The sequence below is a fragment of the Vipera ursinii genome (genome assembly GCF_947247035.1).
Source record: "Vipera ursinii genome assembly, chromosome: 14".
NCBI lineage: Eukaryota > Metazoa > Chordata > Lepidosauria > Squamata > Viperidae > Vipera > Vipera ursinii.
The window spans coordinates 2525473-2549229 of NC_139527.1; the positions used below are offsets into that span (position 1 = coordinate 2525473).

Consider the following 23757-nt stretch of genomic DNA (forward strand, 5'->3'; position numbering starts at 1 on the left):
TCTCCGCCGCGCGGTGGTAGCGTCCCTGGCTGGGGAAAGCCTCGCGCCTGCGCAGTCGCGGGCTGCAGAAAGACCGGGAGGACGTTAGCGAGGAGGGAGGAGGAGGCGGAGGGACGACGCTGACGACGCCGAAGCGGGACAACTAAGCGGCGGCGGAGACAGCGGAAGGGGAGCGCGAGCGAGCGAGGGAAGCGAAGCGATGGCGTCGACGGGTGAGGCGAATCGTCCGGGGCCTAGCCGGGAGGGGAGGTGGGGGAGAAGGCCCAAAAAACAAATAAAAAAAGGGCCGTGAGGGCGCCGGTAAGAAGCGGGCGGCGAAGAGAAGTCGCGGCGTCGCCTCCTCCTCCTCCTTCTGGAGAAACCCCACCGCTCCCGAGCGCGGGTGGAGGGCGGACCGGGGAAGAAGGTCGGACGGGGCGACCGTTGAGGGGGCCGAGGCGGGGGAGGGGCGGACGGGCCGCCGGCGAAGCGCGCAGGCGCGGGGCCTGGTTACGGAGCGCGCATGCGCAAGCGAGCCGCCGCCGCCGCCGCCGGGCCTACTTGCTCGATGGAGCGGCGGCGCGCGGGGGGAGGAGAGGCGGAGGGTGGAACAGCAGCGCCATCCCCCCCCCTCCCGCTTACACTTTTATTTACTCCACTGGGCGACTTCATTTCCCCCTTTTGGGCGCCACTTTGTGGATTTAAAATCTCTTGCTCGCTTTCACCTGGGCGCCCTTCCTTCTTTCCTTCCGGTTTTTTAATACTTTCCCTCCTCGTTGTGTTCTTTTAGCTCTGCCTCTGATTATACTTTTTAACTCTTGCTTTCCTCCCCTGTAAAAAGGGCCTCTGCTTCCTTTGCCTTTATTTATGCTCTCGTTCCTTACCGATATGAGTGTGCACGTGGGTGTATGTGCATTGTTTGTTTATTGTGTTTAGGCATGGCAATAAATATTTGGAGGCGGTGACCCTTTGAGAGCTGTAGGCGACGAAATAATAATAATAGTAATAGTAATAATAATAATAATAATAATAATAATAATAATAATAATAATAATTTGGAAGGGACCTTGGAGTTCATCTAGTCCAACCCCCTGCTAAGGCAGGAAACCCTATAGCATTTCAAACAAATGGCTGTCCACTCTCCTCTTAAAAACTTCCAGTGTTGGAGCATTCACCACTTCTGGAGGCAGGTCATTTTGATGTATGTATGTATGCTGATCGGCGTACATTTAAAGTGATAATAAAGTTGTTATTCTGCCCTGTTTCTGTGTTTCTCAAACTCAGCCATTTTAACCTGGGCGGAGTTCAACTCCCAGAATTCCCTAGGCAGCATGGGAGTTGAAATCTGCACGTTTTAAAAGTTGGAGTAATTAAGAGGATTGGATTTTGATTTTACTGCTTTCATTTTATGCCAGAGCTGACTGATGTTTTCCATTCTGCATTTCTGCATTATTGAACATGGTTTGCAAGAAAAGGAGCAATATAGATGGATCGATCTAAAATCCAAGACAGCCAACCAAATTTATAAAGCATTTGTCTAAAGGAAGCAGATGTGTTAAAAGGAAACTTCGTTTTTTAACCAAGGAAATAGATTGTTCTTAAAGATATTCTTAGCAATGCCTTTTTCCAAGCAACCAGCGGTAGCAATTTACATCTCCTGAAGTTACATCTAGTTTATAAAAGTTAAAGGGTATAATTTGCTAAGTTACAAGGTGTGGGAACTTGCTTACTGTAGTTTACCCTTGCTGCAGCTGATAATGTCTTTTGAAATTTGTCCTGTGGGCACAAAAAAGGCAGTTCAAATATGTGTGTATAGAACATAATCCAATCACAACTCTGCAATTTAGAAAGCCAAGATCAATAGTACATTTGGAAATAAACCACTGCACTCTATTAGTGAGCAGGCTTAGAAAGGTCTGTTAATTCCAGTTGGAGATTTAGGGGGTGAGATTTGTTTAGTTTCTTTCCTCACTGAGACTTTAAAAGAATTATAAGATGCTTTTGTGAGGGTTACCTGCGTACAACATATATACACGTGTATATTTTAGTACGGTATTGCAAAAAAAGCAGCTTTTAATTCTTTAGATTCCATTTTGAATGCTGTTAAACTGTCTAAAATACAGTAATGCTCCTTATGGAAAATGAAAAGTAGTCAATAGTCCGTGGACCAGTACCAGGCCACGGCATGCCAACAACCGGGCCGCACAAACAAGCAAAGCCCCATCCACGAGATGCAGGCAGCACACGAAACCAAGCACCTTCCGGTTGGCGGAAAAACCTCTCTCCACGGAAGTGGTCCCTGGTGCCCAAAAAGTTGGGGACCTCTGGTGTAGAGATTTGGGGTTTGGTTTTGGTTTTTTTCCCTATCTGGCACACTTAAATGTGGCATTCCGGAATCATTAGGTAGTTCCCTCCAGGTTTAGAGCTCTAAGTAGAAGAAACTGTTGTTGTTAGCTGCAAAGTCGTGAAGAAAGTCGTGAAGAAATCCCAAAGGGGAAAAGGAAAAAAAAAGAAAAAAACCAATTTTTGGCAGTGATTGTTTTATCTAAATATCAATAAGGCAAAGTTGATTGGACTTAATTTGATGTCTGTGCTTGTACATAAAATGTTTTAAATGAAAACCTTTTTTTAGGAAAACGAGCACCAAAAGTTGTAAAATGAAACTTCACATAAAAAACAAAAATTACACTCTGATTGCACCATATAAATCAGGGGTGTCAAACTCAATTTCGTTGAGGGCCGCATCAGCATTGCGGTTGCCCTCAGGGGGCTGGGTGGGTGTGGCCTACTGGGTGGGCGTGGCTAGAGTGGGTGTGGCCTACTGGGTGGGTGTGGCCAGCTCTACATGGTTCGCATCAAGGGTGCCTATGGGGGCCTGGGCAGGAGTGGGATGGATCTGAGGGTCTCTGGCAGAAGGAGGGTCTCTGGGCCAGGGCCAGGGCAGTGGGGACCGTTCCCTCACTGTTTCTAGGATGGCTTCGCAGGCTGCATGAAACCACTTCGCGGGCCAGATCCGGCCCCCGGGCGTTGTGTTTTACATGTCTGATATAAATGCTGCTTGCATATTGCTTCCATAATGGTGATTCTTTTAATTGGTCCATCTTCTGCTGAATATTAACACAAGCTCGCTCTTCTCAGGAGTTCTTAACGTATCTACTCTGAACGGCAAAGACCAGATTTTAGATTTGAGTTGGTTTTATAGTAATTTTTTCCCCTTGATTTTTGTCTTCTTACCGTCTGCAGATTATAGCACCTACAGTCAAGCAGCTGCCCAGCAGGGGTGAGTTTTTCTATATATAGTAAATAATAAATAAAAATAAATAAACCTTTATTGTCAAAGTGCAACATGTGTACATTGAGGTTAGCTGAGCCTCCCCCCCCCCTGCTCTCCCTCCCCCCAACACACAGTGACAACAAACCCTCCATCCTACCACACCATGTGAACCAATGTAGTAATGTTGCATAAAGAAAACTTGGATTAGGGTTCTAAAATGTTCTCATTTTGAAATATTCTTTGATGTTGCAGAGCTGGCATTAAGAGCTTTGCTTTTTGCTTTACATCGGAAACAATGCGTTTTACTCCTTTTTAAACCATGTTTTTTTATATAAACCTTCCAATATCTTGTCTTCTTTTCACAGCTACACAGCATATGCAGCTCAGCCCGCTCAAGGATATGCGCAGACTACCCAGGTAAAATTCAGCCACTGTGATAAGAATATATAAACTGTGACCAGTTTGAAGCTTTTACATATTTTGCTAGATTAAAAAGGCAAGCAGCGAGCTATTAAATTAGAAGGAGCCTAGCTCGTCTCCATTCACAAAAATGCCTCTTTGTATCGGCAGTCTTAAGAAGGAAAATGCCAAAAGCCCATGAAAAATGTTGGCAAGCTTTTTCTGTGAAAGCCACTTCTCCCCTGACCGAAGTGTTCTTTTTAAACAAGGTTTTGTGTGGTCCTTGATGCTCTCTGTGTTTTGGTGGTTTGCTTGCAGATGTTTCATTACCCAACTTGGCCGATGATGTTGCCTAGCTGGGTAACGAAACGTCTGCAAGCAGATAACAAAGTCAGGACACCACATTTCTATCCTAAGCTGCCGAGATTCTCTCTTGTTGAAAGTAGGTTTTATCGTGCATGGAATATAGAATAGATAATGCTAAAATTAACTGAAATATCCCTGAAAAGCAACTAACAGTGGTAACATAGGAAGTAGCAATTTAATCTCTCTCCCACATTTACCATTTGGCCTCTTTGAAACCCTGGCAGGAATAGGGGATTACTTACCTCTGAATAGACAGTGCTGTGTACTTTGTAGAGTAAGGCATATTTTTGAAGCTGCGTTCCCATACATACTGGGAATATTCTTCATCAAACTCTGCGGATCGTGTTAGGAAAAAAAAATACCAAAGTTGTTTATACAGGCTTGACTCTTAATTCCTATTTATTAGCAAGATAAATGTTTTTGCATAGTACTTAAGTATTTTTTTAAAAAAACCCACACAATTTGCCACAGACATCGCAAAAGTGCTTTTTGCAAAAGGTAATTGGACTCCCCCCCCCCCCAAAAAAAAAATGTTTTTCCTTCTCATCCAAGAAGCTCCTTCAGTTCAAGTTTGGATGAGAAATTAAAATGTTTTCAAAAGAAGGGGAACCCCCCCCCCAAGAAAGTCCAGTTGCCTTTTGCAAAAAAGCACCTCTGGGACAACCGTGACCTGGGTGATTAAGAATCTCCATAGACATTGTGCTGCAGAGTCAAGAGAAAAATGACAGAAAATTTGGGGAGCTTTAGGGTAGAGAAACATAACAACAGAGGACTTAGCTGAAGGTAACTTCATTTCGCTAAAGGTTAGTTCTGGGTTAGATGAAATGTACTTTATTATTCATTGGAACTGTCTGCTAATATACCGTCATTGATTTTTCCCTCTAACGTTCTCCTGGCAAAACAGAGTGAATTGGGCTAATGGGGAAAGCCCAGAATGCTTCTTCATCCGGACAACCATACCTCTATCCCTTTCTCTCTTGGTCCTCGTGGGTTTTGTAATCTTGGGAAGATTATTCCCTTCGTCTGCCTGACTTTGAGGACATTTCAAAGTAGGAAACGGGAGGATGCAACCTCTGACACGCCTGCACGTAGAACGACAGCCAAACTTGAGATTCTGACCTCTGTTCTTGCAGGGCCCCGTTTTAAAACCTTTCTTCTTGCTAGCAGGCCTACGGACAGCAAAGCTATGGCACGTATGGACAGCCCACTGATGCCAGCTATACCCAGGCTCAGACCACAGCTAATTATGGGCAAACTGCATATGCCAGTTCTTACGGGCAGCCTCCAACCGGTGAGCACACCTTTCTTCAGTCAGTCTAGTACAGGTAGTCCTTGACTTAGCAGCAGTTCGTTTAGTGACCGATCTAAATCAGAACGGCACTGGAAAAAAGTGTCTTGTGACCGTTTTTTAATGACCATTGAACCATCCCCATGGTGTCGTGATCAAAATTCAGACGCTTGGCAAGTGACTCGTATTTACGACGGGTGCAATATCCCCGGCGACGTGTGGTCTCCTTTTGTGAGAAGCAAAGTCAATGGGGAAGCCCGAATTCAGTTAACCGTGTTACTAACTTTAACAACTGCAAGGGGTTCCGCTCAACAAATGCGGCAAGGAGGGTCGTGAAATGGGGGGATTTTTACTTAACAGATGTCTCACTTAGCGACAAAAATTTTGGGCTCAATTCTGGCCGTGTGTCGAGGACTACCTGTATTTATTTGGGATGGGGGAGAGAACGATGTCGTGGATTAATTGACCATCAAGGAAGATTGAGGGTGCTAAGTTTTCACATAATTGAAATGCTTCTGAAGACGAGTCAAAAAAACAAAAGGCCACTCGTGAATTAACATTCCTGGGTGTTCTGAGATGTTAGAGTTTTTTATTGTTTCAAGGAACTTAGTTTAAAGCGTGCTTGTTTGTTCTGATGAAATGCCCTCTACTTTTTGTCTCGTGCTTTCCACAGTAGAAGGGACCAGTACAGGTTTGAATACCCTGCTCAATTTTGCATGGGAAATGCTGTCCATCTTGTCTAAATGTATGGTGTTCACTCTTTAGGAGTTTTATGTTAACTCCGCTTAGAAATGCCACGTTTCTACAAAAAGGGCCGCTAATTAGTTCTTTCTGGCTGCTGATTAAAAAATAAAATAAAACAAACCTCAGCTATGGGAAAAGACCATTTGGGTTAACCCTGCTTTTCCTAGTTTACTAAAGGGTGAGCAACATAATGAGGCATATTTCAATTGTTAACAGCTCTCATCCCTGCATGTTTCATTTGATTGGTTGTTCTTCCAGAGGTAATCCTTCCGTGTTTTGTAAATGTCCGGTAGAATACTTTTGCACGGTTAAATAATCGGGATCTGAATGCTTCATTTTGATATCGTAAGGAGATTGCCTTTGAAGGCTGGGCAGAAATCAGTTGAATTTTCAGTGCATGCAAAAACACTGGGAAACACTTCTACTACATTTCTAAGTAGCATGGTTCCCCCCCCCCCCTTCTCCCATGTTGGAAACCTGTGTTGCTGGGTAATAGGTTAGGGCTTTTAAAGAGGAAGAGGGCTTCCACAATGCAATCTACAATAGAAGCACTTCAGAACAGCAAGAGTTGGAAGGGACCTTGGAGGTCTTCTGGTCCAGCCCCCTACTCAAGCAGGACACCCTATACCAGTGGCTCCCAAACCTGGGCGCCAGGAATCCGTTTCCTTGGAGAGAGGTGTTTCCACTCGCTTGTTTGCGTGGCATGCTGCAGACTGGTGCCATTCCACGGACCGGGGGGGGGGGGGTTGGGGACCCCTGCCCTATCCCATTCCAGACAAGTGGCTGTCCAGACTCTTCTTAAAAAAGCTCCAGTGTTGGAGCACCTACGCGCTTCTGGAGGCAAATTGTTCCCCTGATTAATTGTCCTCCCTGTTAGGAAATTTCTCCTTAATTCTAGGTTGCTTCTCTCCTTGATTAGCTTTAATTGGTTCTTGAACACAAGGTTTCATAATTTCAGGGTACTCTATTAAATTTATTTGCCACCCATCCTGCAGTTTGAGGCAGCTGGGAGGCTTACTGTATAATAAAACGTTCTGCAGTATAATAAAGCAACATAAACATGTGGACATAAAAACAATTATAAAAATAAATCACAACGAACTGAAGAGCCACAGATGCGCAGTGGCGCAGCGGTTGCAGTACCTTCAGGGTCCCAGGCCAACAGGCACAGCCAGGTTGCAAGGCCTTTCCTGAAGGCCCGAAGAGGGGGGCATGTAAAACCTTTGCCACTGTTGCAGCATTTTTGCATTATAAATTGGAAATGGCTGGATTCTGGCAGTATCTTGATGCCATCCTGTGATGTGATGGCCTGCAGCTTTAAATCTTGGGCAGAAGCTTCCCCATCTGGTCTGCATTGCTTATGTTTTCATGTCAGTCCATGCAGGGAAAAGGGTGGAGATATCTGGGAAAGTCTGGCAGACTGTATTTATGCTAGCGGAAAAATTTAACTGAAATTGGGGTGGGGTGGGGGGGGTGGAACACCCTTTGGGAAAAAACTTTTGCACCCAGCCAGCGCTGTGCTACTTGTGAAGATTTTCTCAAGTTGCGCATCTTTGGTTTACCCTTCTCAGGAATTTGAAGAAAGCTTGTTCAGAGATCTAATACAGCCAAAAAAGAAAGAAAGATAGATTGGGGAAGAACATTTTCAATTGAAAAATGAGTACAGGTAGTCCTCGACTTACAACAGTTCACTTCGTGGCCATTCAAAGCTACAACGGCAGGGGAAAAAAGTGACTTAGGATCGTTTTCACACTTACGACCGTTGCAGCATCCCTGTGGTCACGTGACTTAACATTTACATATTGGCTGGCCTTCCCCAACCTGGTTACCCTCCAGCTGCATGGTTTTCAGCTCCCCGAATCCTCAACAGTAGTCAATCCTGATTAGAGAGTCCTCTGGTCTTTAAGGCTTGCTTGATCTCGGATTAAAGTTATTTCAGGTGCCATAACACGTATGTTTGTACAGGTAGTCCTTCACTTACAACCGTTGGTTTGAGGGCTCCTTGAGGTGCTGTCTGAGCTTGGTGATTTTTTTTTTGCAGATGTTTCCTTACCCAAACTAGGTAACATCCTCGGTGCTTTTGTTTAGTTCAAAGTTACCAATGCACTGAAAAAAGTGACTTCTGACCGTTTTTTCAGCCTTCTGACCGTTGCAGCATCCCCATGGTCAGGTGATCGATATTCAGCCGCTTGGCAACTGGCTTATTTACAATGGCCGCAGTGTCCCTGGGGTCAGGCGATCACCCTTCTGCGACCTTCTGACAAGCAAAGTCAGTGAGGAAGCCAGGTTTACTAACTTAACAACTGCAGTGACTCACTTAACAACTGTGGCAGGAAAAGTGTTAAAAGGGGGGCAAAGGTTCCTTAACAGATGTCTCGCTTAGCAACATAAATTTTGGGGGGCAATTACGGCCATAAGTTGAGGACTACCTGTGCAACTTGACAGATGGTGAGAAGCATCCCGGTTTTACTTGCTTTGCTTCCTTGGCAGGTTATGCTACCCCAGCTGCCCCTCAGGCTTACAGCCAGCCCGTCCAAGGGTACGGCACTGCTGCGTATGACACCACGACTGCCACCGTCACCACCACGCAGGCTTCTTACGCTGCCCCGTCTGCCTACGGCACCCAGCCTGCCTATCCTACCTATGGACAGCAGCCAACGAGCACCACACCTGCGAGGTAACGTAGGGATTCTGGTTGGGTTTTAAATGAAGTTGTCTCGTGCGTTGGTTCCGCTTTTTCCCTTGGTTTGCAAATGCAGCCCAGAATCATTTCCTTCCTGTTCTCCAGTCTTCTCTGGCCCCATCTCCAAGAATGCGTACGTGAAGCAGCTCATATCTATAACTCTTGTGTTGTGGAGAGATACCTGTAGTCTGGATTTTTTTAAAAAAATAGTTTACCTTGGTGATTGGTACAGATTGTTGTCTTGGACAATTATTAATATAGCTGCAGGTTTATTTATTTTTATTTTTATTCCATTTATATCCGGCCCTTCTCCGAAGACTCAGGGCGGCTTACAAGCTTAGCAGTAGCCTTCGTTCTATGTATATGTGTGCCTCCCTCCAACACAGAGAAAGAAAGAGTGAGTACAGGTAGTCCTTGACTTAACAGCTCATTTAGTGACTGACAGCACTGGAAAAAGGGGATTTATGGCCATTTTTGTGGCGAACCCCCCACGATGGTCACGTGATCAAAATCCAGATGCTTGGCCGCTGACTCATATTTTATGTCTCGGGGTCACCTAAGCACCCTTTGCGACCTTCTGGCAAGCGAAGTCAGTGGGAAAGCCAGATTCACTTAACAACCGTGGCAAGGAGGGTTGTAAAATGGGGCAAAACTGTGCTCGTAAGTCAAAGGCTACCTGTAGCCATCTTGATGGTTATTGTCCAGAAGTGACGTTTTGCGTCTAAAGCCGCACAGGTATTAAAAGGTTATGTTTGAAACTTGAAGAAGTCGTGTATTTTAACAACTGCGTTCTGTAAGAGGAAAGTGCCTTTTTTTTTTTTTTACAGCTTGTTGCATGATGTTCGTGCAGTAGCTCGTTCTTCACCTGAAAAGCGAGGAGGAGGCTTTGGTGTAAAATACGCTTTTGTTTCTTAATTTCCCATTTAGGCCCCAGGATGGCACCAAACCTTCAGAAACCAGCCAAGCTCAGTCTACTTCCACAGGCTACAGTCAACCAAGCCTAGGATATGGTCAGAGTAACTACAGTTACCAGGTTCCTGGAAGTTACCCAATGCAGCCAGTGACTGCACCTCCATCCTATCCGCCAACCAGGTGAGCATTCACAAACTCTTAGGGTGTCCCCTCTCTTGTCTTTCCGTGTTTGGTTTCTGCTGGATGAAAGGTGCTAGGATTGGATGACCTTTTTACAAGAAGCAACGAAGCTGGTGGCCCTTCTAAAGCTTAAGCCATCTCGGGCCTTTGGCGAGACACAATTTAAATACCTTGGCATCCCAGATCATGTCTTGGAGAGTGATTTCCGGAATAAAGACCCATAATACTGTGTTTGTATAGCAGGCTAGTTCGAAACCCAACAATAAACACAGTGGAACATAAAGAAGTGGTTCCTTTTAGACTCTTTTTTTTATTAAAAGGTTTTGTAAAAATTACAATATAATCCCCCAAACCAACCCACCCAAAAAAAACCCCTCCCTCCCCCACTTCCCAAAGCTGAATACAGGGTTACAAATATAATCATAATCTAACATTAACCAACTATATAAATAACCAAGTTCATAATGCGCTTTAACTCCCCTTTAAACAAAATAAAAGTGAACATAATAATAATAAAAACATAAACAAATTAATATCCAAGTTATTAAACAATACTAATACTACAAGTAATAACAATACCATATAATTAAAACTAATAAAAATTCTGCTATAATAAACTATTAATAATAATAACAATCTAAATTTTACTCATAAGCTAAATGGCACTTTTTGGTCCCATATTTATTCTGAATATAATCTATCCATCTTCTCCAGACCGAAATGTATCTTTCTTGTGAATTATCCTTCAGATAAGCAGAAATCTTAGCCATTTCTGCTGCTTTTTTTAGACTCTTGAGTCTAGTCCCTTCCTCCTGCCGTCAGTTGCATTGCACTTTATTAGGGCAAATTATACTAAGGCTATCTTCTATTCAATGTTCAGGAGATAGAACCATATTCTGTAGTAGGTCAGGCACCAGACTAGATACCAGGAGACCGCGAGTTCAAATCCCACCTTAGCCGTGAAAACCAGCTGGGTGACTTTGGGCCACTCACACTCTCTTAGTCTAATCCACTTCATGTGGTGGTGGCGGTTGAAGGGGAAATAGAAGTAGGCAAATGTGTGGGATATGTTCACTACCATTTGAGTTATTTGTAAAAACAATAAAAGACGGAACACAAATTAAGAATAACGTGATAGGTGGATAAAAATGCCAAATTCAGGCTGTCTTGTGTGGTGAACCATAATAATAATAATTACTTCATTCCACCCCTGGCTTTTAAACTTCCAATCTTGTGAAAATTTAACTGGTGGACCATGTCGGTCTGGTTAGAGAAAAATCAAATCTTCAGCAAGGATAGATATTTTTTTTAAGAGTAATCTTACAGGTCGTAAGGGTGACCAATGATTGGGATCGTTTGAATATTTCATATCCTTGATGGCGAACTGCTAATAAGATACGTCCTTTAAATATGAAAATGCCTCAAGCCCAGACTTCTTTTTTTTAAAAAAAAAATATGTCGGTTTATGGAGAGCGGCTGGCAGTTTGGGCGAGACCAGTTGTGTAGGACCCTTCAAAAACTTCTCTTTTTTTTTAACCAGTAGCTGCTTCCCTGTGCTTTGGCATGTCTTTTCAGCTACTCTTCTTCTCAACCGAGTAGTTACGATCAGAGCACTTACTCCCAGCAGAGCAGCTATGGGCAGCAGAGTGGCTATGGACAGCAGAGTAGCTATGGGCAACAAAGCTATGGACAGCAGCCCCCCACCAGCTACCCACCACCCACTGGATCCTACAGCCAGGCACCAAGCCAGTACAGCCAGCAGAGCAGCAGCTACGGGCAACCAAGTAAGTAACCCCCTCGCCTCTTCCTCCCCCCCCCCCTCGGCCTCCCAGTCCCAGGTCCCCATTTCTGATATAAAAGTTCTCTTTGCTTCGCGGCCACAATTCCGTCCAGAATTTCCACAGCTAAGCGAGAGAGTTGCTAAGGGAGCGTTTGCCCCATTTTTTACAGCCTTTCTTGCCACGGTTGTTAAGTGAATCACTGCAGTTGTTAAGTGAATCTGGCTTCCTCCCCATTGGCTTTGCCTGTCAGAAGGTGGCAAAGGGGGGGGGATCGCGTGAGCCCCGGGATGCCGTGACCATCAGAAATGCGGGCCTCCGAATTTTGACCAAGGGGAGGCTGAAATGGTCGTTAAGTGTGAAAAATGGCCACCGGGGGGGGGTGTCACTTTTTTCCAGTTGCCGTTGTAAAAACTGAACGAGTTAAAACCGTGAAGCCAATGGCTGTAAGTCAAGGGCTACCCCTGCCGTTTCGGTTGGGGTTCAATCCAAGAGATCTGTTTTCCTGTCGGATCCAACTTCAAACCTCTGCTTGCCTTTTAAATCCAGCGTTTCAGGGGTTTGGGTTTTTTTTTTCTTAGGCCGGTTTCAAATCGTTGATAAGAGGAACACAAAAAGCTAGGTTGCTGATAGAGGCCTGGTCCCAGCGATCCAGTAAACTGCCTGCCCTTTGGAGCTTGTGCCCCTTGCGGGGGGGGGAGCCACACAAGCCCCCTCTGTTCCGTTTGGACTTACTCAGCCGTAGTAGCCAAGCGGGCGGCTTATTTAATGGGACTGTTGAAGGCCGTTGAAGCCCTCGGGGCCGTCCGGGTGGCCTGTGGGGGCCGTCCAGAGAGCCCATCTCCCTAACGTTGTGTGTGTGACTTGTTCCTCCAGGTTCTTTCCGTCAAGACCATCCCAGCAGCATGGGTGTGTATGGCCAGGACTCTGGAGGCTTTTCCGGGCCAGGAGAAAGCCGGAGCTTAAGCAGCCCTGAAAACAGGGGCAGGGGAAGAGGGGGATTTGATCGTGGAGGCGTGAGCAGAGGTGGGCGGGGAGGAGGAGGAGGCCGCGGCGGAATGGGGTAAGAGTAAACCTTTTTCTTCCTTCCTCTCCTTTAATTTGATTTTTGCCCTCCTGTAGGGTGGTGTGCAGCAGCGAGAAGGGCTGAAAGATGTCAGAGCAAATGGCCTTTTTTTTCCCCTTCCTTTCTTCCATGGAGGATATGTTTATTAATAGCAAGAGGCTCTATGGCTAATTAATCCATGGAACAATCTCGTTAAGGGGGATAGGCGCAGGATGCATTTTCCCTGCAGCGATGGGAGGCCGGGCCACGAGAGGGATTTGGGTGTCCAAATTAACGAAGCTTTCAGCTGCCTTCCACACTGAACAGAGGGGCCGTCCTCTGTGGGTTGAACAGTCTCTGGGCGGAACACACACACACACCCCTTCCGAAAGCTCTTGCACATGATGCCTTTGCTCCTTGCTGGTTTGTGCTGTTTCCAGGTATATACACCGAGGTGCCCACGGCTTCTGGCAAAGCCTTTTCTCGTTCTCGCTGTGTTTGCTCTCGGCAGTAGCTCCTTGAGCTAGTGGCAGAGCTGCGTGGAGGTGTCAGCTACTACTTCCTCAAGCCCCACAGCTCTGGGGTGGCCATGGCCCGCGTGCAGGTTTTGAAAACACAGTGCCCTTAAACAAGCAAGTCACAAAGAAGCCAGACTTGAGAGCTCCCCAAAGGAGCGTTCAGATATCCCTAAATCAGTTCGGCCGGTTTCAGCCATGGCGGCATCTGATTTGGGGGAGTTTGTTCCCATCCGTTCTTGTCGCCCGCGATCGATTGATTTCAGGTAAAAAGGGTGGTCGATGGAGGGACTTGGTAAGCGAAGGGGCTGCTCTGTGTGTGTGTGTGTTCTACCCACGTACGCCATGCTACGCAGAGGGTCCGCTGGGCAAACCAATTGGAGAAGGGACTGGGGGGGGGGAAAGAAGAGGGTTCCAGCCGTCATCACTCCTGATGCAAGGGCATCTTTTGAGCTCCGTTTAGGTCTGATGTGCATAAAGCAAAGAGACCCTCTGCATAGCTGAGACACCAATGAATCCCCGCAGTCTGAAATCTTTATTGTAGCCCTTCACTTGCTTTTATGACTGCCAAACCAGTTCAGTTAATGACCCTTAAACTGCTGAAGAAATTGGCTTGAATGGGGGGGGAGGGAAAAAGGGCTCCCTAGATTTATGTGTAAAAGTTTTCATTTATTAGGTGTTCCTATAGATGTGTTTAAAATAGACGTAGACACTTGAAATGGCCATCACCACATCTCTTTCTTCTCCCCTTCCCCTTTCTTTCAAATCTCAAAACTCGTCTCTCTCTAGCCTTTTCGGACACTGGGCATCCCAATCCGATTCATACAGGTGCCCCTGCCCCTGTATGGAAATTGGAAAAGTGGGTGGGGGGGGGGGTTGCCCTTGCTATTGGCAGTGGAAAAATCCCATCTCGAAGCTGGCTCGGTGGTGTCAGCCGAGAGTTCGGGTGCGGGGGTCCCTCGTGGTGTGGTGATGCCTTTCAATATCTATCCCGCAGGTAAGCAGCCCGATGTTCTTAACGTGATGCCCTTTTTCACTGCCTCAATATTTTTTATATTTTCACTGGCTGTTAAACATGGAAACTTTTTAACATGCTTTGTCGCATTTATATGCTACAGGTTACAAAGTGAGAGACTTGTATACACTTCAGTACTTAAAAAGTACCCGTACTCAGTACTCAGCCGGCAGCATAATGAAAAGTGGGACTAGACACGGTGTCCATATGGAGAGGAAAAATAAATATATATATATATATATACATACATAGAATATTTTTAAACCAAATGTGTACATTGTATAAATGGAAACCTTTTGTAAATTTGGTAACTGCATATAGTATTTCATGTTTGGTAATGAAACTAGAGGGGAGGTGTGATAACTTTAGAATTGTGTAAAATTAAAAGTGTAAACATCTGTTAAAAAGGGAAGGATTACATATATGGTATATACTTTGGGAACAAAGAAAAGCTGCATGCATCAGCTTGAAATTGTGTTTATTAAATTTTTTATGGGTTAATGATGCAATACTTGCTAACGGTTAGTTGTTCTCCCTCTTTTTAAATTCACATTCTTGTATTTTTTTTAAAAAAAATCACCCCATTTTACAAATGAGGCTCTATTTGCCCACAAATTGTATTTCATGATTCTCCCCTGTGTTAAAGACATAGATGCTGATCTTCGTGGAATTGTGATACGCAAAGTTGCATCCTTTAGACCTTGGAATATGGTGTATTATGTAAGACCTCCTTTCACAGAGACTGTTAAATTGAGTAGAGACCTGAATGTATGGTTTAATGACTTGTCATCTGAATTGTATTCTAGGTTTGCTGTCTTTTATTTATTTATTTATTTATTTATTTTCGTTTTCGTTTTTGAACTGTTAATGTTAAAAAAAGGTTTTCCATCCAGGAACTTGGCTTATGCTCCCTCTTGCAAAAGAGGCTGAGGATGCAACTTTACGGTCGCAAAACAAGGAGGGAGTTGATGAGAGGACTATCCCCAGTGTACCTGTATATAAATATTTTTTAAAAAAAAATGGGGAAAAAAAAATCCATCACTTCCGCTTCCGGTAGCGAAGTATTGCATGGTTAATGTCATTAGCCGTGGAACAGTCCCGCTGCCCAAGTGTGGTGTCCAGCCCCAGGCAAACAAAGGTGTTACGTGTGTAAAGGAGATTTGAACAAGCTGCCCTGAAGAAAGGCCTAGTGACGAGATGACAGACAGACAGACAGACAGATGCAATGTTTGGATATGTTAGCCAGTGCCCTCCTCCCAGTGAGCCCCAGTGGCTCCAAGCGGTACTGGCTTTTTTAAAGGGAAGGCCTTCATTTCTTCGTTTATCCCCCCAGCAGCGCTGGAGAGCGAGGTGGCTTCAGTAAGCCTGGTGGTAAGTTTTTGAGCATTACAATGGGATCGTGTTTTAAAAAAAAATGCAGCCAGAAAAATTTAAAAAAAATAAAAATAAAATAACTTAATATTTGTTAGTTTCATAAACGGTTAAAATGCCCTATGCAACAGAAACTTTTAATGGGTACTGCCGGCAATGCCTTTGGGTCTAGAAGGTTTTAACCTACGGGTACAGAACAAAAGGGTAAAAAAAAACAACACAAGGGTGATGCGGTGTTGAGAGAAACTAATTGGGGAAGGAATCCCTTTTCAGAGGCTTCGGCGTTTAATAAGCAACCTTGGTAAACTTTGGCAAGACTGATTGACCCATGAAAGCCCCCCTCGAACCACGTGTGTAAATATCAGGTGATGGTTTAGCAGGCCGCTAGAAACGGCAAGCCGCACGAGCATTTTAAGGGTTGTTGCATTGCAAAATTTTTTTGCGGTGCGGTCAATTTGAGTTTTTTTTAACCCATGCCATCTAATCGCGGTTGTAAATAGGTAGTTGTGTGTTTTGTTGGTGGCCGAGCTCACAAGGCATGCACTAAACAATGGCTTCTGTGATTTCTTTCTCCCCCCTCCCGGACGACAGGACACATGGATGAAGTGCCAGATCTCGATTTAGGTAACTTTTGAAGTCCCCGCTTAAAATACCTGAAGTTCCCCTATCGTTGGTTACCCTTCAGCAAAGCAGCCACCTCTCCCGTCTGCATCCGTTTGTCCTTTGCTGAAAGGAGAAGGCAGCATTTTGAGAAACGAGGGGAAAACTCTTCTCCAAGCCCAGAATGGGTGGATCAGCCTGTTCCTGCCCCTGCTGTTTTGATGGAAAGCGCTTAGGTCTCTTTTAAGAGAGCCTGCACAAAATTCCAGCTCTTTTTACGTCTTTGTACGTTTACTCGTTCTGTTCTCGCACCTGCCTTACCCTCTGCTGGCTGAAGTTAGGATTAAGCAGCCTTGCTAACTTAACGATTTGTCGTTCCGAGGGTCTCCTTGTGTAAGCCTCTCTGGCTGATATAAATCGAGAGTGGCTACTTGAACACAGCAACCCGGGTTGAAAGGTTGATGTGCAGGTTGCACAGGAAAAAGGTTTTTGGAAAAGCAGGAAGTAACATTGAGTTACGTGATGACGTGGCTGTTTGGGGGTGACGCGTGATTTGTGTTTGCAGGCCCACCTCTAGACCTGGATGATGAGCTCGATAACAGTTCTGTGTACGTGCAGGGCCTGACCGACAATGTGACTCTAGAGGACTTGACTGACTTCTTCAAACAGTGTGGCATTGTTAAGGTGAATATCAACGGGATCCCTAAGAGGTTTGGTGCCACTAGTAATTTGGAGGCATTGATGGGGGAAACCCTGGCTTCATGTAGTTCTCCATTTCCCCAATTTATTTACTTGAGCCGGGATCGCTTTCTATTAAACATGTTGAAACCCAGTGCCATGAGCTGTGTGTGTGTGTGTAGGAATGAAAAACAGATTTGGCTCCAATAAATTTTGTGTGTGTGTGTAGGAATGAAAAACAGATTTGGCTCCAATAAATGTCTTGTTTCTGGACCTTTTGCTTAAAGACCGAATTGGGGTGCTAGATGGCTATGCAAGTTGTCGAGCTCGGTGTGTTTCAAATTAAGGTCTTCTGCACGCACCTTACGTTCAATTGCCTTAATTTGCAACTTAAAATTTTCAGCACTCTAAAAAATGTTCTCCCCCCCCCTTTTTTTTTTTTTTTTTTTTTTGTTCCCCAGATGAATAAAAGAACTGGACAACCCATGATAACTATCTACCTTGACAAAGAGACTGGGAAGCCAAAAGGAGATGCGACTGTGTGCTATGACGATCCACCCACTGCCAAAGCAGCCGTAGAATGGCTGGACGGTGAGTTAGTGGCAACACGCAGGTCACTACTAAGGGTTTAGTCGAGAGTTTGCGGGCCTTCGGCTTAAGGTGCCCACAGTCAGCGAGCTTGGCTTATGCGTCGATTTCTGCAGACGTGCCGTCAGAGGAGTGAGTAATTCAATCTTGCACAAAAGGGATGTTTTGCCTCAAGAGAGAGAGAGAGAAACGTGCAGAGGTCTGCCGAAGCCTCTGAAATGGCTAAAAGAATGCAGTGTGTTGAGAGCTGCCTGCCCCTCTCTGTTGAGTTTAGTGGTTTCTTCCAGCTTGGCGAAGGATTGGAAACTTCTTCCCTGGGTCAGCTGAGTGGAGGGGACCCCTCCTTTCCATGTCACTTTCGGCCATCCCTGTTGAGGAAGACACGGGACCGCTCTTGCCAGTTCAGACATTTTACACCTTTCCCCCCCTTCAGACAGCTTGCTGATGCTCTTCAGACGAGCCTGGCATGAACATTGCAGCTTCGGCTGGCGGGTGGCTCCTTCCTTCCCACCAGTTAGGCTGCTGGGGCAGCGTTTCCCAACCTCAGCAGCTTCCAGCCGTGTGCCCTTCCACTCCCAGAATTCCCCAGCCAGCCTTGGAAGTTGACACAGCTGAGGTTGAGAAATACTGTGTTGGGGAATGGAGTCCGGCCCCTGCTCCCAATTCCTCCTCCTCCTCCTCGCACGACAGCCCTGAAGGCCCTCCCGTAAATTTGAATAGCTCAGGTCTCCTTGCCAGCCGTCCCCGGATGCGGCGTTGAGGCTTGGATGACCCAAGACCGTTTCTGCTTCGTTTCAGGGAAGGACTTTCAAGGCAGCAAACTCAAGGTCTGCATGAGCCGGAAGAAGCTGCCTCTGAACAGCATGCGAGGAGGCATTCTGCCACGGGAGCCTCGTGGCATGCCCCCCCCTCTCCGTGGAGGTAACCTTGGGGCCTAGGGCATGTGAGCCGCCACGTGTCTGTGTCTGTCTGTCCTTGGACTCACCAGCTGTTGTCTTTCAGGCCCAGGAGGGCCAGGTGGCCCTGGCGGTCCAATGGGACGTATGGGCAGCCGAGGTGGTGACCGGGGCGGTGGCTTTGCCCCGCGAGGGCCCCGAGGATCCCGAGGAAACCCTTCGGGTGGAGGAAATGTTCAGCACCGAGCTGGGGATTGGCAGTGCCCCAACCCGTAAGTCCTCTGATGGCTCTTCTTCCCTCCCAAAGACCGTCACGTCCCTGCATGGCATGTTTGCCGCCCAGCTTTTCAGTGCGTCGGCCCACCTTGGGCAGAGCGTACAGGTGTTCCTCGACTTCACAACAGTCCGTTTAGTGACCGAAGTTACAACGGCACTGAAAAAAGTGACTTGGGACCGATTTGCACCCTTAGCCCCCATTGCAGCGTCCCCGTGGTCACCGGATCACAATTCAGGCGCTTGGCGACTGGTTCCTATGTATGGCCATCGCCGTGCCCCAGTCTCTCTGTGATCCCCTTTTGCGACCCTCAGCCAAGCGAAGTCAGTGGGGAAGCCGGATTCACTTAACAAGCGGGTTGCTAATTTAATAGCTGTAGTCAGGCAGAATTCCCTTAACAATTGTCTCGCTTAGCAACAGAAATGTTGGGCTCTGTTGTGGTAATTCAAGGGCCAGTTGTTGTTCTTCTCTGCACACGTTCCTAGCTGCTGCTCCTGCTTCCCCAGAAAAGCAGAGGTGACGCTCTGCGCAGCGGTCCTCCCGCAGGACGAGGGGCGCTGCTCCTCTTTTGCCCTTGCCCAAGAGTATGTGGGGGGGGGCTTTGGCCGTCTGGGTCAGGCCGGGCCTCCCCCCAACAAGTGTTCTCCTCTCAATGGAACCCCGGTCCTCCTTTCCAGGGGCTGTGGGAACCAGAACTTCGCTTGGAGAACGGAGTGCAACCAGTGCAAGGCTCCAAAGCCTGAAGGCTTTCTGCCACCGCCCTTCCCGCCACCAGGTACGTCCCGACTCTCCGCGAGCTGGGGTGGGAGTCGGAATATGTGACACTGATCTCTGCTTATGTGATATTCACAAGGTCCTGGATTCTTGCTTGGAAAACCGCTGCCACTTAGAGGGCTCATATACGGGACAAATAGTGGTAAGGGTACTGTACAGGTGGTATCTTTTTCCTTCGTTTGCGCATACGCTTCTGGAGCAGTAAATGAGGAGCTGGTCCCACGCAGAGTAGAACAGGAGCCACTGTTGGTAATTAGCAGCACGACCCATGGGCGCATGCTCGGGACAGGAGCCCAGGTAGAGAGGAAGCTACTCTTGTCATTGGCGGGGGTGGGGGGGGTAGGGGTTCTTCCGCGAGCGCTACACCAGGTTCCAGGGGGCCCGGGGTAAGGAAAGTTCTGGAAGAGCCTCAGTGTCTTCCCATCTCCTGTGCCATGTGTCGACGCAAGCAACTTCTCTGTGTGGCTGCTGACGACTTCAGAGCCCTCGGAGCAGGGGGTCTCCAACCTGGGCGACGTTTAAGACTGGTGGACTTCAATTCCCAGAATTCCTCAGCCAGGCAAATACAGCCTCCCACTTAACCACCGTATTGTAGCGTTCCTGCAGTCCCGTGAATTAACGTTGGGGCCCTGGGGCAACCGGAATCGATGTTAACCATGGTTTGCAGCTTCGCCCTGGGCTCCTAAGATTACCATGATGGCAGCAGGGGTCTCCAACCGCCGGTCCGCGGCATGCCAGAAACCGGTCCGCGCAAACAAGCGAAGCCCCATCTGCGGGATGCAGGCAGCACGCTAAACCCGCACCCCTTCCCATCTGCAAAAAAACCCCCCCTCTCTCCGCAGAACTGGTCCCTGGTGCCCCAAAGGTTGGGGGGCCTCTGCATGATGGGACCTTCCCAGTAGGCTCCCAGTGGACAGAGTCACCAAGGGAAGCTGGATTTGCTTAGTGACCACACGTTTCTCTCCATCGCAGTGATTCGCTGAACGACTATGGCCTAAATAGGTTGTACAGCTCGGCCTTGCTGGTGGGATGGGACCATTTTTGTAGTGACCTTGTGGCCTTTTCTAGGCAGCTCCTCCCATCGTGGTTTCCTGTATTGGCAAGCTGCTTTGGAAAGGACCAGTTGGGGCTGAAGGAATTAAAAGGATTTTTTTAAAAAAAATAGAGCGACACTATTCGTTGCCCTGTTTTTGCTTTCCAGCCAAGCTTGCCTGAATGGTCGGCCTGGCTCCAGTTTTTCTCACTGGAGAAAGCAAGCCGGTTGGGTGCTGGGCACAGTCTGTCTTGACCGAGTCACCTATTTTGTTCTTTTCCCCCACCTTAGTTGCTCCCTACTTGAGCTAGCCAACTCGGCCTCAACTTGCCTCCAAACTCTCTTGAAATATTAGGCTTAAAAGGGCCATCAACACCCGGAGGATAAACCGGGGGTTGGTTTATCTCAACTAACCGATGCCTTAAATATGAGATACGGAGCTGGGCACGTGGCGGATTCTCTTGAATAGCGTGGTGGTGATGGCAAAAGAGTCTTTTGGTGCCCCGTGCTGCTCCTTTCACCTGCCCAGTCCCAGAGATGGGCGATCCCTGCCTCAGCCTGCATATAACATACCCTCCTCGGTTGTGGCCCTCGCCACAGCCCCCCCCATCCCCAAAAAGTCTGCATCTGATGGAAGATGCCTGCCCCGGGGTGCTTCCTTAGTCCCTGGACGAGCGGAACAAGCTGTCTCCTTGCCCTGGAAGCAGGGATCTCTACCGCGTCAGCGGATGTCTTGCTGACTTCTCTTTTTTTTGTCATCTTGTGCCTCTTTCGAAAACAAAAAATCAGCCTGATTCCAGAGCAGTGCTTTTCAAACTGGGGAACTTGGAGATGTGTAGACTTCCAGCTCCTAGAATTCCCCTGCCGCTGTGGTCCACATATCTTTAAAGTTGCTTAGTTTTTTGGGGGGGGAACCCCACTCTTTTAAATTTCAAGACCCGTTAGGAAAACCTGATCTCCTAATTTGGAATCTCTTAGCGCAAATCCCACCGCTACAAGCCCTCCGGTTTTTATGTACTCGCTGGAAGCCGACCTCTCGACGTAGCTTTTAAGGGTGGCTGCGCCCAAATTCAGCTTGGCCCTTTCTCTCTCTGGAGATCCTGAAAGTGTGAGAACAGCAGAGAAACGGGGCGTTGCGGAGTTTGCTTGCTGCTCTGTCCACACCCGCCACTGTCACGTTGACGAGAGGAGTGGACGGATCCTGGTTTTTTGGGGAAGCGGGGGACACTCGGGTGATTTAAAATATGCACCCGCCATTTTATGATTTCCTGAGTAGCTTGACCCGTGTGAAGCCCGCCCGCCCGCCCACCGTTGGTGCCCCTGAGACGGGTGGCCCCGCCTTGACGGAGCCCTGCTGTCTTCCTGCCTTAGGTGGCGACCGCGGCAGGGGTGGCCCCAGCGGCATGAGAGGAGGCCGAGGAGGGCTCATGGACCGTGGCGGCCCCGGAGGGATGTTTCGTGGCGGCCGTGGCGGAGACAGAGGTGGATTCCGAGGAGGCCGTGGCATGGATCGAGGCGGCTTCGGAGGGGGCCGGCGAGGAGGCCCTGGGGGCCCCCCTGGACCTCTTATGGAGCAGCTAGGAGGCCGAGGCAGCAGACGTGGAGGACCAGGGAAGATGGACAAGTAGGTGTGGGAATTTGGGATGGCGGAGAAGGTGGGAGTTTGGAGAGCTTAGCTCTGTTCTGACTCCTTCCGTTTCTTTCCAGGGGGGAGCACCGTCAGGACCGCAGAGACCGGCCCTATTAGCGGCCAGCGACTCTCCTCTTTTTTTTTTTTCCTGCTGGACTGCATTTACTACCAGATTTATTTTTTAAACCAGAAAAATGTTTTAAATTTATAATTCCATATTTATAATGTTGGCCCACAACATTATGATGATTCCTTGTCTGTACTTAGTATTTTTCACCATTTGTGGAGAAACATTAAAACAAAAGTTAAATGGTAGCGTGCTGAGTTATTCTTTATTCTTTTTCTTTCTTTTCTTTTTTCTTTTAAAAAAATATGGTTGTTTTAACTAAAAACTCATTTAAAGGAGGAAAAAAAAAGCAGCTTTGTTGTGAGCATGCCCAGTAAATGTGTGTGTTGGAAGTCAGGAGGATGGAAACTTAAATGTAACAATGTTCATGATTGTGATGTTTTTTTTTAATTAAATAAAGTTCCGAATGTTTATAAATGCAACACTTTGGAGCATGTCTTCAACACGAGGCTCTGGTAGGACTGGAGAATTCTTTGGCCTACAGGGAGTCCTCAACTTACGACACAAATTTTCTGTTGTTAAGTGAGACATTTGTGAATGAGTTTTGCCCCCATTTTACGACTTTCCTGGCCACCGTTGTTAAGTGAATCTGTGGTTGTTAAGTTGGTAACGCGGTGGTCAAGGGAATCTGGCTTCCCCTGGACTTTGCTGGTCAGAAGGCTGCCAAAGGTCCTGATCCCTGGAATACTGCAACGGTCCTAAATAGGGGTCAGTTGCCAAGCATCTGAATTCTGACCAGGGGGATGCCATTCGTGTGAAAAAACAGTCCTAAGGAACCTTTTTCAATGCCGTTGCAACTTCAAACGGTCACTAAACGAACGGTTGTAAGTTGAGGACCACCTGCATGCTTGAGGCTGCTTGGTTTCTTGCACGCAGACTCTTTCAGATCTGAAGTTTTTCATTCGGTTGTACGCTGAATTATTCCACACGGCCCCCGGGGTTCGTCTGCAGAGCCACCCCAGTTTGCAGGACGATGGTTTTAGCAGCTTCTCCCCTAGCAGAGGAAGACCACCTCAGCCATGCTTCCCAACCTCTGCAGCTTTTAAAATCTGGGGACTTCCAACTCCCAGAGTTCCCCAGCCAGCATGGAGTCTTCAATGACACTCAAGGTCGTCAGGATGGGAGCTGCGTAGGAATCTGGTGGGAACCGTACCACAATGGAGAAGTCGCCTCTCCACAGCAAGGTGGCAGCATTTTGCAGGCTCTCTCGCTCTCCCTTGAAATACGGTAAACTAAAGGTTTTCCCTGCCAGATGTGCAACAGTGAAAGAGGCTGGCTTGAATAAAAGGAGCCAACAATTTCCAGATGCTGAATCGGAAGTACTGCAGCATGTAATAATTGGAAGATCAGAACAAGGAAGAAACACCCCAGGATTACGGATTTCAGCCTGGTGCCAGAACCTAGATGAGCGTCTGCTCAAACGCAGCCAGAGATTCAAGCCCAGGGTTAGAAGAAGCCTTGAGGTCATCAAGTCCACATCAAAACATCCTCGGCTGCCTAAGAGAAAAAATAGAATAACAGAGTTGGATGGGACCTTGGAGGTCTTCTAGTCCAACCCCCTGCTCAAACAGGAGAACCTACACCATTCAGGACAAGTGCTTGTCCAGT

General features: G+C 47.2%; 1 protein-coding gene across 11 annotated transcripts; it reads left to right on the plus strand.

Annotated features, from left to right (window-relative positions):
- The first annotated feature begins 63 nt into the window (after positions 1-63).
- Positions 64-22337, plus strand: EWSR1 (EWS RNA binding protein 1). Of its 11 annotated transcripts, none has more exons than XM_083373360.1 (19): positions 64-212; positions 3223-3259; positions 3619-3670; positions 5183-5309; positions 5980-5997; positions 8541-8727; positions 9661-9825; positions 11401-11609; positions 12480-12666; positions 15512-15549; positions 16141-16173; positions 16715-16833; positions 17289-17418; positions 18214-18336; positions 18418-18583; positions 19263-19360; positions 19439-19501; positions 21764-22016; positions 22100-22337. In XM_083373360.1, exons 1-19 carry the CDS (start codon positions 200-202, stop codon positions 22137-22139), a joined length of 2058 nt encoding a protein of 685 aa, XP_083229486.1. In that variant the 5' UTR covers positions 64-199; the 3' UTR covers positions 22140-22337. The 11 variants fall into 11 exon arrangements, with proteins under 11 accessions (XP_083229486.1, XP_083229490.1, XP_083229489.1 ...); XM_083373364.1 differs by having other exon boundaries at positions 15515-15549; XM_083373363.1 differs by having other exon boundaries at positions 5186-5309.
- The last annotated feature ends 1420 nt before the right edge of the window (positions 22338-23757 follow it).

Excerpts from the sequence above, each read along its gene's own strand:
- EWSR1 (XM_083373360.1), top strand. Across the intron at positions 15,550-16,140 it reads TGGCTTCAGTAAGCCTGGTG|GACACATGGATGAAGTGCCA; the intron begins GTAAGTTTTTGA and ends CCCGGACGACAG. Across the intron at positions 16,174-16,714 it reads AGTGCCAGATCTCGATTTAG|GCCCACCTCTAGACCTGGAT; the intron begins GTAACTTTTGAA and ends TTGTGTTTGCAG.